General features: G+C 42.1%; 3 protein-coding genes across 3 annotated transcripts; 2 read left to right on the top strand and 1 right to left on the bottom strand.

Annotated features, from left to right (window-relative positions):
• Positions 1-122: 122 nt before the first annotated feature.
• Positions 123-985, top strand: ttc32 (tetratricopeptide repeat domain 32). Its single transcript, XM_066703624.1, has 3 exons — positions 123-300; positions 405-571; positions 846-985. Exons 1-3 carry the CDS (start codon positions 185-187, stop codon positions 971-973), a joined length of 411 nt encoding a protein of 136 aa, XP_066559721.1. The 5' UTR covers positions 123-184; the 3' UTR covers positions 974-985.
• A 490-nt stretch (positions 986-1,475) lies between these two features.
• Positions 1,476-6,373, bottom strand: LOC136749371 (uncharacterized). Its single transcript, XM_066703611.1, has 22 exons — positions 6,221-6,373; positions 6,086-6,141; positions 5,913-6,005; positions 5,555-5,679; positions 5,333-5,479; positions 5,129-5,200; positions 4,886-5,050; positions 4,692-4,788; positions 4,390-4,610; positions 4,140-4,293; positions 3,847-4,055; positions 3,652-3,769; positions 3,363-3,562; positions 3,158-3,272; positions 2,912-3,081; positions 2,752-2,816; positions 2,527-2,654; positions 2,262-2,451; positions 2,046-2,187; positions 1,876-1,969; positions 1,669-1,763; positions 1,476-1,582 (listed from the first exon to the last, which is right to left on the bottom strand). The coding sequence occupies exons 1-21, from the start codon at positions 6,241-6,243 to the stop codon at positions 1,693-1,695; spliced, it is 2,655 nt and encodes an 884-aa protein (XP_066559708.1). The 5' UTR covers positions 6,244-6,373; the 3' UTR covers positions 1,476-1,582; positions 1,669-1,692.
• Positions 6,374-10,226: 3,853 nt separating this feature from the next.
• On the top strand, positions 10,227-12,298 carry kcns3a (potassium voltage-gated channel, delayed-rectifier, subfamily S, member 3a). Its single transcript, XM_066715351.1, has one exon. The coding sequence runs from the start codon at positions 10,281-10,283 to the stop codon at positions 11,766-11,768; it is 1,488 nt and encodes a 495-aa protein (XP_066571448.1). The 5' UTR covers positions 10,227-10,280; the 3' UTR covers positions 11,769-12,298.
• The last annotated feature ends 238 nt before the right edge of the window (positions 12,299-12,536 follow it).

Raw genomic sequence — 12,536 nt, 5'->3', positions numbered from 1 at the left:
CTGTAGAAAATTGACGTTTTACAGCTGACTCACTTCTTCCAAATAAAGATCCGTAAGCAATGGGTGAGGGAGAGAATGGACAGCGGCAGGCATGCGTCATACGTCATACACATGCGACTAGAGCAGGTATCCTTGATGACAAATACGGAAGCCGTGTTTCACTGCGGTGTTGTACTGCCAATAAATGGAAACGTCCGAGTTAAATATTCTTAAACGAGCCGATTCCGAATTGCACCAAAAGCATTTTAAAGAAGCGGAACATCTGTACACGCAGTTCATCGACTCGTGTGCGCGTAATAAGTAAGAAAGCACTGAGACGAGTCGCTGTATTGTAATAGTTTGGATTGTGTGTAGCTCTAAAGATGATGCACACATGCGGTCTAATGGTGTCATTATTGCTTTAGGAGCGGTCGCGTTGATGAGGTTGCTGTTGCTTTTAACAACCGCGGACAGATCAAGTACCTGAGAGTGGATTTCTACGAAGCAATGGAAGATTACACGTCAGCAATCGAAACAAAGAGACAGTTCGACATTCCATATTACAACAGGGGGCTGATACGCTATAGACTAGGTAGGCGATTGTAAATTTAACGTCGCACCAAGACGTTCACTAAGATGTGCATGGATCTTTTTAACAAGTATAACATTTATAGCATTTACAGCGGTACAGACAAGACTACTGTAGAAATTCACTTGCATATCCTCTATCCAATCACCAATTGATATTGATTCGTCTACAAGTGTATAAATACTGCAATTGAAGGATCTAATGCTACTCATACTTGTGGCCTTTCAGTCAATGCTAGTGTATGACTCAATACAACTGAACACTTTCTCTTTTACAGGGTTTTATGAAGATGCAGAAAAAGACTTCAGGAAAGCACTGGAACTAAACCCTAGTTTTGAAGATGCCAAGCTCAGCTTAAAACAGACTTTAACAGACCAAGAACAAAAGATACAAAGAGGGTATTAAAGCCTAAAATTCCTTGGTCTTGCTAATCCAAGTTTGTTCCACCTGAACATAATCCTATAGAACCACTACAGCCTCCCAGGAACTGATGAGTCAAGTGTCAACTTCAGTACATTACACCAGAAAGCAGAAGGGTATTTTGGAATTGAGCTCTTGCATCATTGCCAAGAACTAAGCAGGAGACCATTTAAAGGCAACTGCATATAAAGAGGCTATATTCCTGGCAATGTGAAGACGAGCATTAAATCAATTTTAAGTTACTCTTGCGTCAATTTAATAGTTGCAGTTAGGTCTTGAACAGCTTGTGTAACCAATATTTAATTACCCATTTGCAATTAGTTGTTTCTGCAGTTGACTGGTTCCTAGCACAGATAAGCTTAAGAGGTTGTATAGTAACCATCCATTTAGGTTGCTAGCCATTGGCAACCACCCATTACATAGACCAGGTCAAGACACATTTGCTTTTCAGCTTGTAGAAAAGCACAACTGACTCCCAAAAACAGACTTTAGATTGCAGGAAACATTTTATTGGATTTAGGTTCAGTACACATTTTGGAACTTAGTCTGCAAAGCAAATGACAACCATGGATTCCTACAACAGCCAGGTCAGACCTGCAGTGGGAAGAGAAGAGACAACTAGTAGAGGTCATGCTTATGCAGAGGACTCAAGCCACATTATAGTACAAGTTATGCCTTACCAGGTTCATAAATGGAGCAGAGTCTCAGGCTTTCAGAAGAATCAGACCAGATGACACATGTGCCCTCTTGTGGTTGTCACTCTCAACACTGCGCCCTGTTTCAGGATGGGAAGTACAGACCATGAATAATTCTTGAATTTTAGAACAGGGTATAGCTTGGAATGAGTTTTTTAGTTCGTTTTAAGAGGTACATGACATTTAAGTTACCTAGCCTTTGTTTATTTGGAATACACTGTCCCTTGCACAGCTTGTCTGATGGACTGTTAGCATCACAGATCACAACATCACAGTGGAAATAGATCTGGAGGGAGACCAGTAGTTTAGAACAGTGAAGCAGAAGCAATTTTGATAAACAGCCAAGGTTGCAGTCATGTTACCTCGCTTTGGAGAGCAGCTGTATCTTTAGTGAATGAGAACATCTTTACTTCAAATCTTTTAAAGTGGGACGGGAACTGCACTCGTTTGTTTGCAGAGACTGGGTGGAAGATGGTCTTGTATGCATCTGCAGAGTTCTCACAGCTAGGGAGCACAAGATACAGGTTAGCAAATGCATTGGGAGCAATGAATTATCCTTAGATATTTGAGTCAGTTACCTGTCTACAATGATGTCCCACTTTGGAAAGTGGTCCCGATTGTCACCAATTGTAGACCAGCAGTTTTCTAGGAACAGTTCTACTTCTGGGTCCTTGCTATAGAGCAGCGCTACCTCAAAATAGAGAGGGGCTCTCAAGAACTTCACAACAGGGTAGTCTGAAGTGTTATAGAAGGTACTGTAGATAGCCTCTGCAAGAGATTTAAGAGCCAGGTCAGACTAGGAAAATGCAGTGTGGCGAGAGGAGGACTGTAAAGTTACCTTACCTAGTGAAAGGTTCATGACAACTTCCAGGTTGCCCATCACAGGTTCAACAACAGGTGCAGGGTTATCATATGAAGTCAGCTGTACCACTTTGGTGTCATTGATCAGATAGTGGCAGGCAACTAGGAATCTGCAGGGGACAAGATCAAGCATGAGAGAGAGAGAGAGAGAGAGAGAGAGACACACACACACACACACACACACACACACACACACACACACCTTACCGATATTGTGGATTGGAGGTGGTCATCAAGACTTCATTTTCATAAGTCATGAGGTTATTGGTAAACTAGAATTAGATTTAGGAAAGGGTACCAGTTAGTTATACATCTCATTGCTTTCAAGTCCTGAATAAAGCACAAAATTTGCCTGCCAGGCCCTCACCTTTCTAGTAGTTCCACAGGTGTTCAGTCTGAACTGAAACATGGCAGAAACTGCATCATTCCATACAGGTTTGCAACTGGGATCCCTCAAAGTTAACAGTTTAGGATCAAGACCAGCTACAGATTCCACACTCACAGCAATGGCTGCCATGGTTCCATTGGAAAAACAGTCTGGGAAGGAGAAGGTTTGTCAGGTCAGTGCACTCTGACTAAGGAATATTAACAGCTACTGGAATTAACTACATACCAATTAGAGGGACAGAGAAGCAACAGGAGAGAGAGAAGTCTGTGTAGACCCAGAACTTCTTAGAATCCAGCAGAGTCATGTCAAGCCGGCTTCTGATCTCTGAAGACTTGATTACCTGCAGGAAGTTTGTGGAAGGTTTTAGTACAGCACCTATGACAGCTGAGGTAAAGCAGTTTAGATTTCATCCAGTAACGGCAACACTTACTTCAAAAACTGTATCAGAGGAGTTGAAGGGTACAGTCATCCAGAGGTGGGTGGTGTTGAACTTAACCACATAATCATCAGCCATAGATGGGGTCAGTTGCCTTTCACCCACAGTTATAATAAAATTCTGGCCTAGGTTTCCAAATTTGATGAGAACATGGAAGGTGGTCAGGTCACAGTAGCCAGTCATGGATGGTGGAACTGCAAGATAATACACAACAGAAGGTGTTCAGAGCTAGTCCTTAGCAATTTGAGGGAAAAAAAAAAAAAAAAAAAAAAAAGTCACTTACTGATGTCTTTCAGGGTAGCTTCAACTGTAGAAGTGGTGTTAAAAGGTGTGTCTTGAGGGATTATGTTGAGGTTATAGGTCACATTCAGGGTGTAGGTTGTGGTATCTGGAGAGGTGATCTACAATAGAGCATTAAACTTAATTAGATCTGAAGTGACTAGCAAAATAAAACTACATTAAATCACATGCAACCTACCTCTTTCAGGACATTAGGGTCAGAGAATGGCACTTGCAGAGAAAACTGTTTTGTGCCATTGGGAAAGGTGTGCTCCTGAACATTATAACCCCTCTGGTTGGCTTCAGACACTGGAATAGTCTCATTACCAAAGGTGATGTTCACAAGCTCCACATCATACAAGAAGGTGCCCAGGGTCACATTGAATACACGATCTGCTGGTACAGTGTCTGGAAGGCAGGAGAGACTATATAAGAAGGTTCACTCCCAGCGAATTCTGGAAGATCCTAAGCAGAAACAAGTTGGTTACTTACTGTTGATGGTAAAAGGTGGTCTGGGCATGAATGGTGTGGCAATGGGATACAAGATTTTGTATTTGGTTTCATCATACACATCATCTTTCCATGTATGCTCCAACATGGGCTCAATTTTGTAAATAATGCCATACACATTGTCCTTCACATAGCTCTACAATGTAGACATGATAAAGATCAGCATGGGATATGGAAGCCCAAAGCATTTCTACTAGATGTACAATAGATCCAGCCAGTACAGTGAACAGACCTTGTAATAGCCACCAGCTGCACCCACTGGGAACTGAACAGTGATAACATCTGGGTTAACATCCACTCTGTAATCTCGTGCTCTGATGGTCTCAGGGTCTAGCTTCTTGCCATCAACTCCCAAGGCAAGGTCAAGGCTCTTGAAGGGCTGGGAGGTTACAAGGGGATCAATGACACGTGGGACAGTCCAAGTGATCATGTCTTCAGTGAAGGAGGTTCCATCTAGATAGAAGGGGGAAGTAGTTAATATCCATTCACATCCAGTGCCTTAATGCATATCCATGGCTCCCTAATGAAACTCACCAGTTGGACATGCAACTGCAGAGTCCACCAGCATGACCATCCACTTCTGCTTATAGAATGTGGTTGCTCTAATTACAGACATTGAGACAGAATTCATCTATTGGGAGGAAAAAAAAAAAAGTTATATACACACACGTTTGGATTGTATGTGGGGGGCACACCTACAATACGAAGCATGTAGAGGTCGACTTTACCATATTTATCTGGCTTTCTGAGGTGTTGTAAGCAGATCGGAGCACAAGTCTTGAGGGTGTTGTGTTTAATCCATAGCCACTTTCTATTGCCTCACTAGCAGTCATGGTCTTCTGCACAGGCAGGTAGAAGACCACTTTCCAGATTCTGTAAGCAGCAGACACAGCCTATAGGGAAGGGGGATGAAATTGAGGGCTGTGCATGGATGCATCAGCAAGTGATCATGCAGTTGGTTACTCCATTACCTCCAGAAATGCTTCAGGCCAGTCATCCTCAGGCTTCTGTTTAATACCAGGAACACTCCTCCTGACAGACACCTAGGAGTGATAATGGCAAGTCAGATTAGTTAGTAAATTTGAGCCAAATCATGCCTTAAATGGCCTAGTTAGGAGAATGAGGAGTCCAGCAAAGAGAAATTTACAGGTCACTGGTTAAAGACTGTTCCCTACCTCCATGTAGTTTCTTTCACAAAGGATTTCTCTTGCTGCCCATGGAGTGTAAGTACAGGCCATGGAGTGGTTGTACACCAATGCGTCAGACATATCCATGTTGGGAGACACTCTGATTCTCACTGTTAAATTGAATGTTTCATCATCCTAGGATGAAGGGAGTGCTTGGTTACCATCAAGCCAAGTTCACACATGGGACTTAACACCAAGTCAGATTTATACCTGGTTTTTAGAATAGCAGTTCAGAACAGAGGCAAAGAATTGGACATTCCCCCAGTCATCATAGGTCAAGCTGAAGCCACACTGTGATGCTACTTCAGGGGTGATGAGAATGGCTTCAGTATCATCTAATGTTCAAGAGGGAAGGACATTAGTGTGAATTAAAGCTTCAGTTAAAGAGATTAATGCTTATAAAATGTTAACTAATGTATGTTACCAAGCTTTTTAAGAACTAAATGGAACATCGATTCAGTTACATTTTAGGTTACTGGCATGTCTCAAATCTACAAGTAATGGAAGTTAGATTTTAAAGAATTAAGTGCATGGAGTCTTATCTACTGGTAAACACTAGATTACTCACTCAAGGCATCGATCTGGAGATAGTGCTTCCAGATCAGAGCTCTGTCCAGTTTAATCGCCATGACATTCTCCAAGCACTCCGATGTCAGGGCGTCTAAACAAACCAGTGCAAAGCCAGTCAATAAGAATCAAGTAATTCAACTGTAGGAGGTTAATAAGGTTAAAGTCACCCACCCGCAATCGTGAGCTGAGTCCGGACTCCAGTCATCATGATCAGGAGCAATCCAAGTCTGCATGATAAATATTCTCAGTTAGAGTACACATACATGTCATAAACCAAACTATCTACAGGCGAAATAATGAACTTACCCAAATTGAAGAAATTGGCCCATCGTGACACGCGATGCAGGGATTGGCTTCGATCCCTAAAATAGCCAAACAGCCACGAAAAGCACAATGCAGACTCCGCCGTAAAAGAAAACGGAAGACCAAGTCAATGGCTGCGCTTGGTTTCTGTGAGTCCTTTCCCGGTTTATAAAGGGTGGAAAGCCTGGGGGTGCCGCCGATAGTCCGCGCCACACTAATTGGAACTCAGCTGTTCATCATTGATCTTACCCCGGTAATTAGGAATCGACCAATTAACGCAATTTGCATAGATTTGCACGAGGAAATTCTCTCTCTCTCTCTCTCTCTCTCTCTCTCTCTCTCTCTCTCTCTCTCTCTCTCTCTCTCTCTCTCTCTCTCTCTCTCTCTCTCTCTCTCTCTCTCTCTCTCTCTCTCTCTCTCTCTCTCTCTCTCTCTCTCTCTCACACACACACACACACACACACACTTCACTTCACCATACGTGATCTTACAAGAAGTAAATCATTAAGTAAATGTGACTAAGGATCATCATCACATATGCTAGACATCTATAGAAAGTTGGGAACATATTTAAAAACATAAGTTGTGAAATCCGAAACACGTCTACAAAACGCACAGCAGTCCTTCATTGGAGAGACTTTGGGTTGAGGGATCTGTCCATGGTCCTGTCCGACCAGCGCTGACAGTCTTCTTCTTCTTCTTCTTCTTCTTCTTCTTCTTCTTCTTCTTATTATTATTATTATTATTATTATTATACTACTACTACAGTGGGTGGGATATGGCTAGACGACTGGGTCAGAGCATCTCCAAAACTGCAGCTCTTGTGGGGTGTTCCCGGTCTGCAGTGGTCAGTACCTATCAAAAGTGCTCCAAGGAAGGAAAAGCGGTGAACCGGCGACAGGGTCATGGGTGGCCAAGGCTCATTGATGCACGTGGGGAGCGAAGGCTGGCCCGTGTGGTCTGATCCAACAGACGAGCTACTGTAGCTCAAATTGCTGAAAAAGTGAATGCTGGTTCTGATAGAAAGGTGTCAGAACACACAGTGCATCGCAGTTTGTTGCGTATGGGGCTGCGTAGCCGCAGACCAGTCAGAGTGCCCATGCTGACCCCTGTCCACTGCCGAAAGCGCCTACAATGGGCACGTGAGCATCAGAACTGGACCACGGAGCAATGGAAGAAGGTGGCCTGGTCTCATGAATCACGAGTTCAAGGTGTTGACTTGGCCTCCAAATTCCCCAGATCTCAATCCACTCGAGCATCTGTGGGATGTGCTGGACAAACAAGTCCGATCCATGGAGGCCCCACCTCGCAACTTACAGGACTTAAAGGATCTGCTGCTAACGTCTTGGTGCCAGATACCACAGCACACCTTCAGAGGTCTAGTGGAGTCCAGGCCTCGATGGGTCAGGGCTGTTTTGGCGGCAAAAGGGGGACCTACACAATATTAGGCAGGTGGTCATAATGTTATGGCTGATCGGTGTATACCTGCAAGCCTAGGAGAGCTTGGAGTGACCTCTGATAGACGTCTGTCAGATGGAGGAGGATGGTGTGACGTTATTGAAGGCGTGTGTATGTATTGTACCCATTGCACTTAAAGAAAAAAGGCAACACTTCTACCTTTATCATTGAGAGAGAGAGAGAGAGAGAGAGAGAGAGAGAGAGAGAGAGAGAGAGAGAGAGAATTGCTTTTATATTTTATCTTGACAACCACAGGTTGAGCAAAAGTGACTGAAGTGATTGTCAAAAGGTCTTTCTAGATGTTACAACTCTTGGACCCTTCAGTAATTTCATACTGACCACATTACTTCAAGGTCATGGGTTCAAAAGGGGAGACAATAGGTTAATAAGCTGTAGAGTTAAAACTATATAACCATAATATACTTGAATACGCTCTCACACAAATAAATAAAATAACGAAACAACCGAAGTAATGAGTGAATTATTAAATACAAATTAGACCAAATTCAAAGACCAATTCAATGCCAAATCAACACATTATAAGAAATGCTTTACCTGTAAACCCCGGTACTATGATCAGACGCGAAGGAGACGCTAGAGGGCGCTAAAACATTTCCTGGAGTTTTCATTGTATTGGTGTAGAATTGTATCCATTCACCTGCTGATTCCTGTACCAAATGTACAATGATTGCTTACAAAGTGCCAATAAAGTGGTCGTTATATCTTTGTACGCTTTGGAGGTGTAAATCATCTTCCAGAAACTGGATTGCAAGACATAAAGACAGGTCTCTTTTTTAATATCTACTGTAACACTTTTTCATTTCTGTCCCACCCGCTTCACCATAGCCATGATAAAGCGAGACGAAAAGTGACAAGATTCCCAACCCTCACTGTGTGCACTGCGCATGCGCTAAATCACACGCCTCAGAATTCCCACGTTCTTCACTTTAGTTTGTTGCTTCCAGTTTTATGACGCGCCGGGTAGTTTCCCTAAGTGCTTAAGGAAACACGGAGGCGCATTTGATCTCTTCCACTATTCATTCACCCCCCCCCTCCCAGCCTAAAGCCTCGTTTATCCAATGAGACCACAATGCCCCCATGCAAAAGCCACAGGAGGGCATGCATTTAAACCAATGGCCACGGACGGCTGACGTGAGGACCCAGCCTCTCCGGGCAGCCGGGCAGCCCTCGGCTCCTGCAGCGCCTCCAGTCCGACAGCTCCCTGCGCAGCCGGGCGGTGGACACGGGATGGCACCTGTCGGGGACTGAAGTGCCCAGGGTTTCAAGATGGGACGGCTTTCACAGAGTTTATTTCTGCAAGGAGGGACTCCTAAAACAGGTATACGAATGCACATGCTTACATTTGTAGATGTTGCAGATGATGCGACTACATTTGACTTCCAAGAGAAAATCGTTGAGCTGATTGGAAGTATGCGTCGCGTTTGAAATGTTTAGGTTTCTGGACACCTGCAGTCATTGCCAACCTGAAAAGCTTAGATTATGATGTGTATTGTTTTTTGTTATATGCATGACCCTTTTTAGGTCTTTTCAGTCTTCTGCTGAGCATTACATGTTCTGATGAAAACGGTGGTTGTGAAAATAGCGCTGCGCAAGTTGGCTCTAACTAAACGCCGACAGAGGGAAAGTTATTGTTGGTCCTATTGTTAGAAATGGGAAAATATTTCTTACACTTTTCCCGCGACACGTGATATGTTTTTAATGAAGAGGGGTCATTTTTGCTCGTTAATTATCAGGCAGACGATAAAAACTGTACAAAAATGCTTAACAAATTCCAAATTCTGTACGTTTTATTATTGAACCTATTTTTGCCTTGGCCACGATTTAATAAAAACTTAATAAAGAAGTTTCTTACAGAGAAAACACTGTATCAACGTTTTCTTGTCATCCTTATACTCTGAAAGTAAAGAGATATACTTTATGTTTCACAATTAAGTAATCAGACGAAATATATCAAGATAAAACAATTAAGACCTTTATTCATTGATTGGATTTATTTCATTTTTGGTTGTTTTGGAATGGTATATAAAATGTGTGTTTGTGTGTGTGTGCGAGAATTCAATATGTGAAATATTTGTTATCATTTGTTTAATATACATGTCTTCATTGATCATAACAATGACAGTAATTAAATAAGGAGAATAGAGAATGGTATATATGTGTGTATGTGTGCATAGGTGAATAGCCATTTAAATTACAATATTTATTAATCAATAATAGTTTAAGGTTTTCCACATATGAGCAGTGCTTCACCATAGACATCTCCAGCAATTACTTTTTATATTCAATATTTAAATCTTGGCTAGGTACTGCCATCTCTGCTGGGGAGCTTGGAGTGAATTAGAGCAGGAGATAGTGATTGAGTGTGTGTGTGTGTGTGTGTGTGTGTGTGTGAGAGAGAGAGAGAGAGAGAGAGAGAGAGAGAGAGAAAGAGAGAGAGAGACATGCTGTGTTACACAATAATGCCACAGAAAAAGAGCATACTTATGTTTTGATTAAAGCAATATGAATCTCATAGGTGATGGAGCCTTAACCTGATTTGACCCTTGCCAGCTGACAACAGCCCCCTGTATGTGTCGGGTTCAAAATGGTTTATGGACAGATCCTGCAAAGATGTGGGACAGAGGAGGAACTGGTGAACCTGAATGTTGGTGGATTTAAGCAAAAGGTCAACCAAAGCACCCTGATGAGGTTTCCTCACACCAGGCTGGGCAAGTTGCTATCCTGCAAGTCCGAGGAGGCAATTCTGGAACTGTGTGATGACTACAGCGTGGCTGAGAAGGAGTATTACTTTGACAGGAACCCCTGCTTTTTCCGATATGTTTTAAACTTTTACTACACTGGGAAGCTTCACCTGATGGAGGAGCTTTGTGTGTTTTCCTTTTGTCAAGAGATTGAATACTGGGGGATCAACGACCTGTCCTTGGATTCTTGTTGTAGTACTAAATACCACGAGCAAAAGGAATATGAAGGGGATAGAGACTGGGACCAAAAGAGTGAAGAGCAGCAGAGTTTTGATTCTTCCTTTGAGGAGCTGTCTGTCATGGATAATGACATTGAGAAATTTGAAGGCACATGGTGTTCTGAAATCAGGAAAAATGTTTGGCTCAGACTTGAAAACCCAGGATACTCTTTTTCTGCTAAGTTGATAGCAATCGCCTCCTTAAGCATTGTCCTCACTTCCATCGTAGCCATGTGCATCCACAGCATGCCAGAATTCCAGGTCTTTGATGCCAATGAAAAAGAAATCGAAGACCCTGTTTTAGCCGTGTTTGAGATTGTTTGTATTGTGTGGTTTTCCATAGAGATCATTATCAGGCTCTTTGTGACCCCTTCCCTGAAAAAGTTTTTGGGCAACCCCTTGAACATCATTGACTTTGTGTCGATCATTCCCTTTTACGCCACCTTGGCCATCGATAACGTTGACGAGGAGAGCGAGAACCTGGAGAATGTGGGGAAGGTGGTGCAGATCCTGCGGCTTATGAGGATATTCCGGATCCTTAAGCTCGCCAGGCATTCTGTCGGACTGCGTTCTTTAGGTGCTACCTTAAGGCACAGCTACCACGAGGTAGGACTGCTCCTTCTGTTCCTATCCGTTGGGATATCCATATTTTCAGTGCTTGTGTATTCTGTTGAGAGGGAGGAAGAAGAATCAGAGCTGCAGACCATCCCTATTGGCTGGTGGTGGGCTACAATCACCATGACCACTGTGGGGTATGGTGACACATATCCAGTAACTTTACCAGGAAAGCTAATTGGCACTTTATGCATTATCTGTGGATTACTGGTGGTTGCCTTGCCAATTAGCATCATTTTTAATAAGTTTTCTAAATACTATCAAAGGCAAAAGGTTATGGATGTGGAGCGGTGCAAAACAGAAATGAGGAATCCAGATCCCGATCTTCCATACTTTAATGTAAGGGACTTGTATGCCCAAAAGATGCATTCGTTTCTTGCTAGTGTTTCCTCGAGAAGCAGTGTAGTCAGTGACCAAGATGATACAGATGCTTCCAGCATTCAAGAGATCGAAACTGTTTGTATTACAGCCACACAGGAGAATGGTGCAGCAAAATAATGTGGGGCAGCAAATAATGTGGTGCAGCAAAATACTTAACTTTGGGCTCCAACAGCAACTTTCTTTATTCAAGCACTTTACAGTTCTCAGGGGCTTAGTTATTGGTCAGTATCTAGTTATATCACTTGCTGATATTATCAATAACACTGCACATGCCTAGTGAGTTTATTTATTATGCATTAATTATTGACTGCAATCTAGTAATTTTCAGCTTAGAACTTTCATCAAGGTTTCTTTTGTGTGTATATCCAATGTTAAAGAAAAATCAATTTCACATTACAGAGAATGGATTATTTATTTAATGAAAATGGTTAAATATTTATATACTGCCTGGAATAAAACTATGATATACTTTATGATATAGAAAACAAAAGATGAATAAAAAAAGGAAACTGAAATGATAAAATGGCATGTTAGAGCATTTTTCACACACTTCAACTTTTGAAAAGATGAATGCATGCATGATGTAATTGAGAGGCCACGGTGTGGAAATATTGATTGAATAAACTATGATATACAACAGCAGTTAATCGTGCCTCTTTATTATGAAATCAATGACCTGAATGAGTGACATACTATATATATATAATATTTGTTATATTCAATCCTTTGCTCATTTGCTAATGTATTAAAGAAATAACTGCAAAATTAAAGATTTTAGTTATTGTTAAGTTAAAAATCTGGCATGTATTTCTAGTGTCATAGTGGGTGTTATGAAGGCTCAAAAAAGAATGAGAGTTTGGAAGCACTCAGGACTGAGATGAGTCT

This window comes from Amia ocellicauda, chromosome 1, assembly GCF_036373705.1.
Source record: "Amia ocellicauda isolate fAmiCal2 chromosome 1, fAmiCal2.hap1, whole genome shotgun sequence".
Classification (NCBI taxonomy): domain Eukaryota; kingdom Metazoa; phylum Chordata; class Actinopteri; order Amiiformes; family Amiidae; genus Amia; species Amia ocellicauda.
The sequence above is the reverse complement of the archived record's forward strand: the minus strand, read 5'-3'. Positions and strand labels throughout refer to the sequence as shown.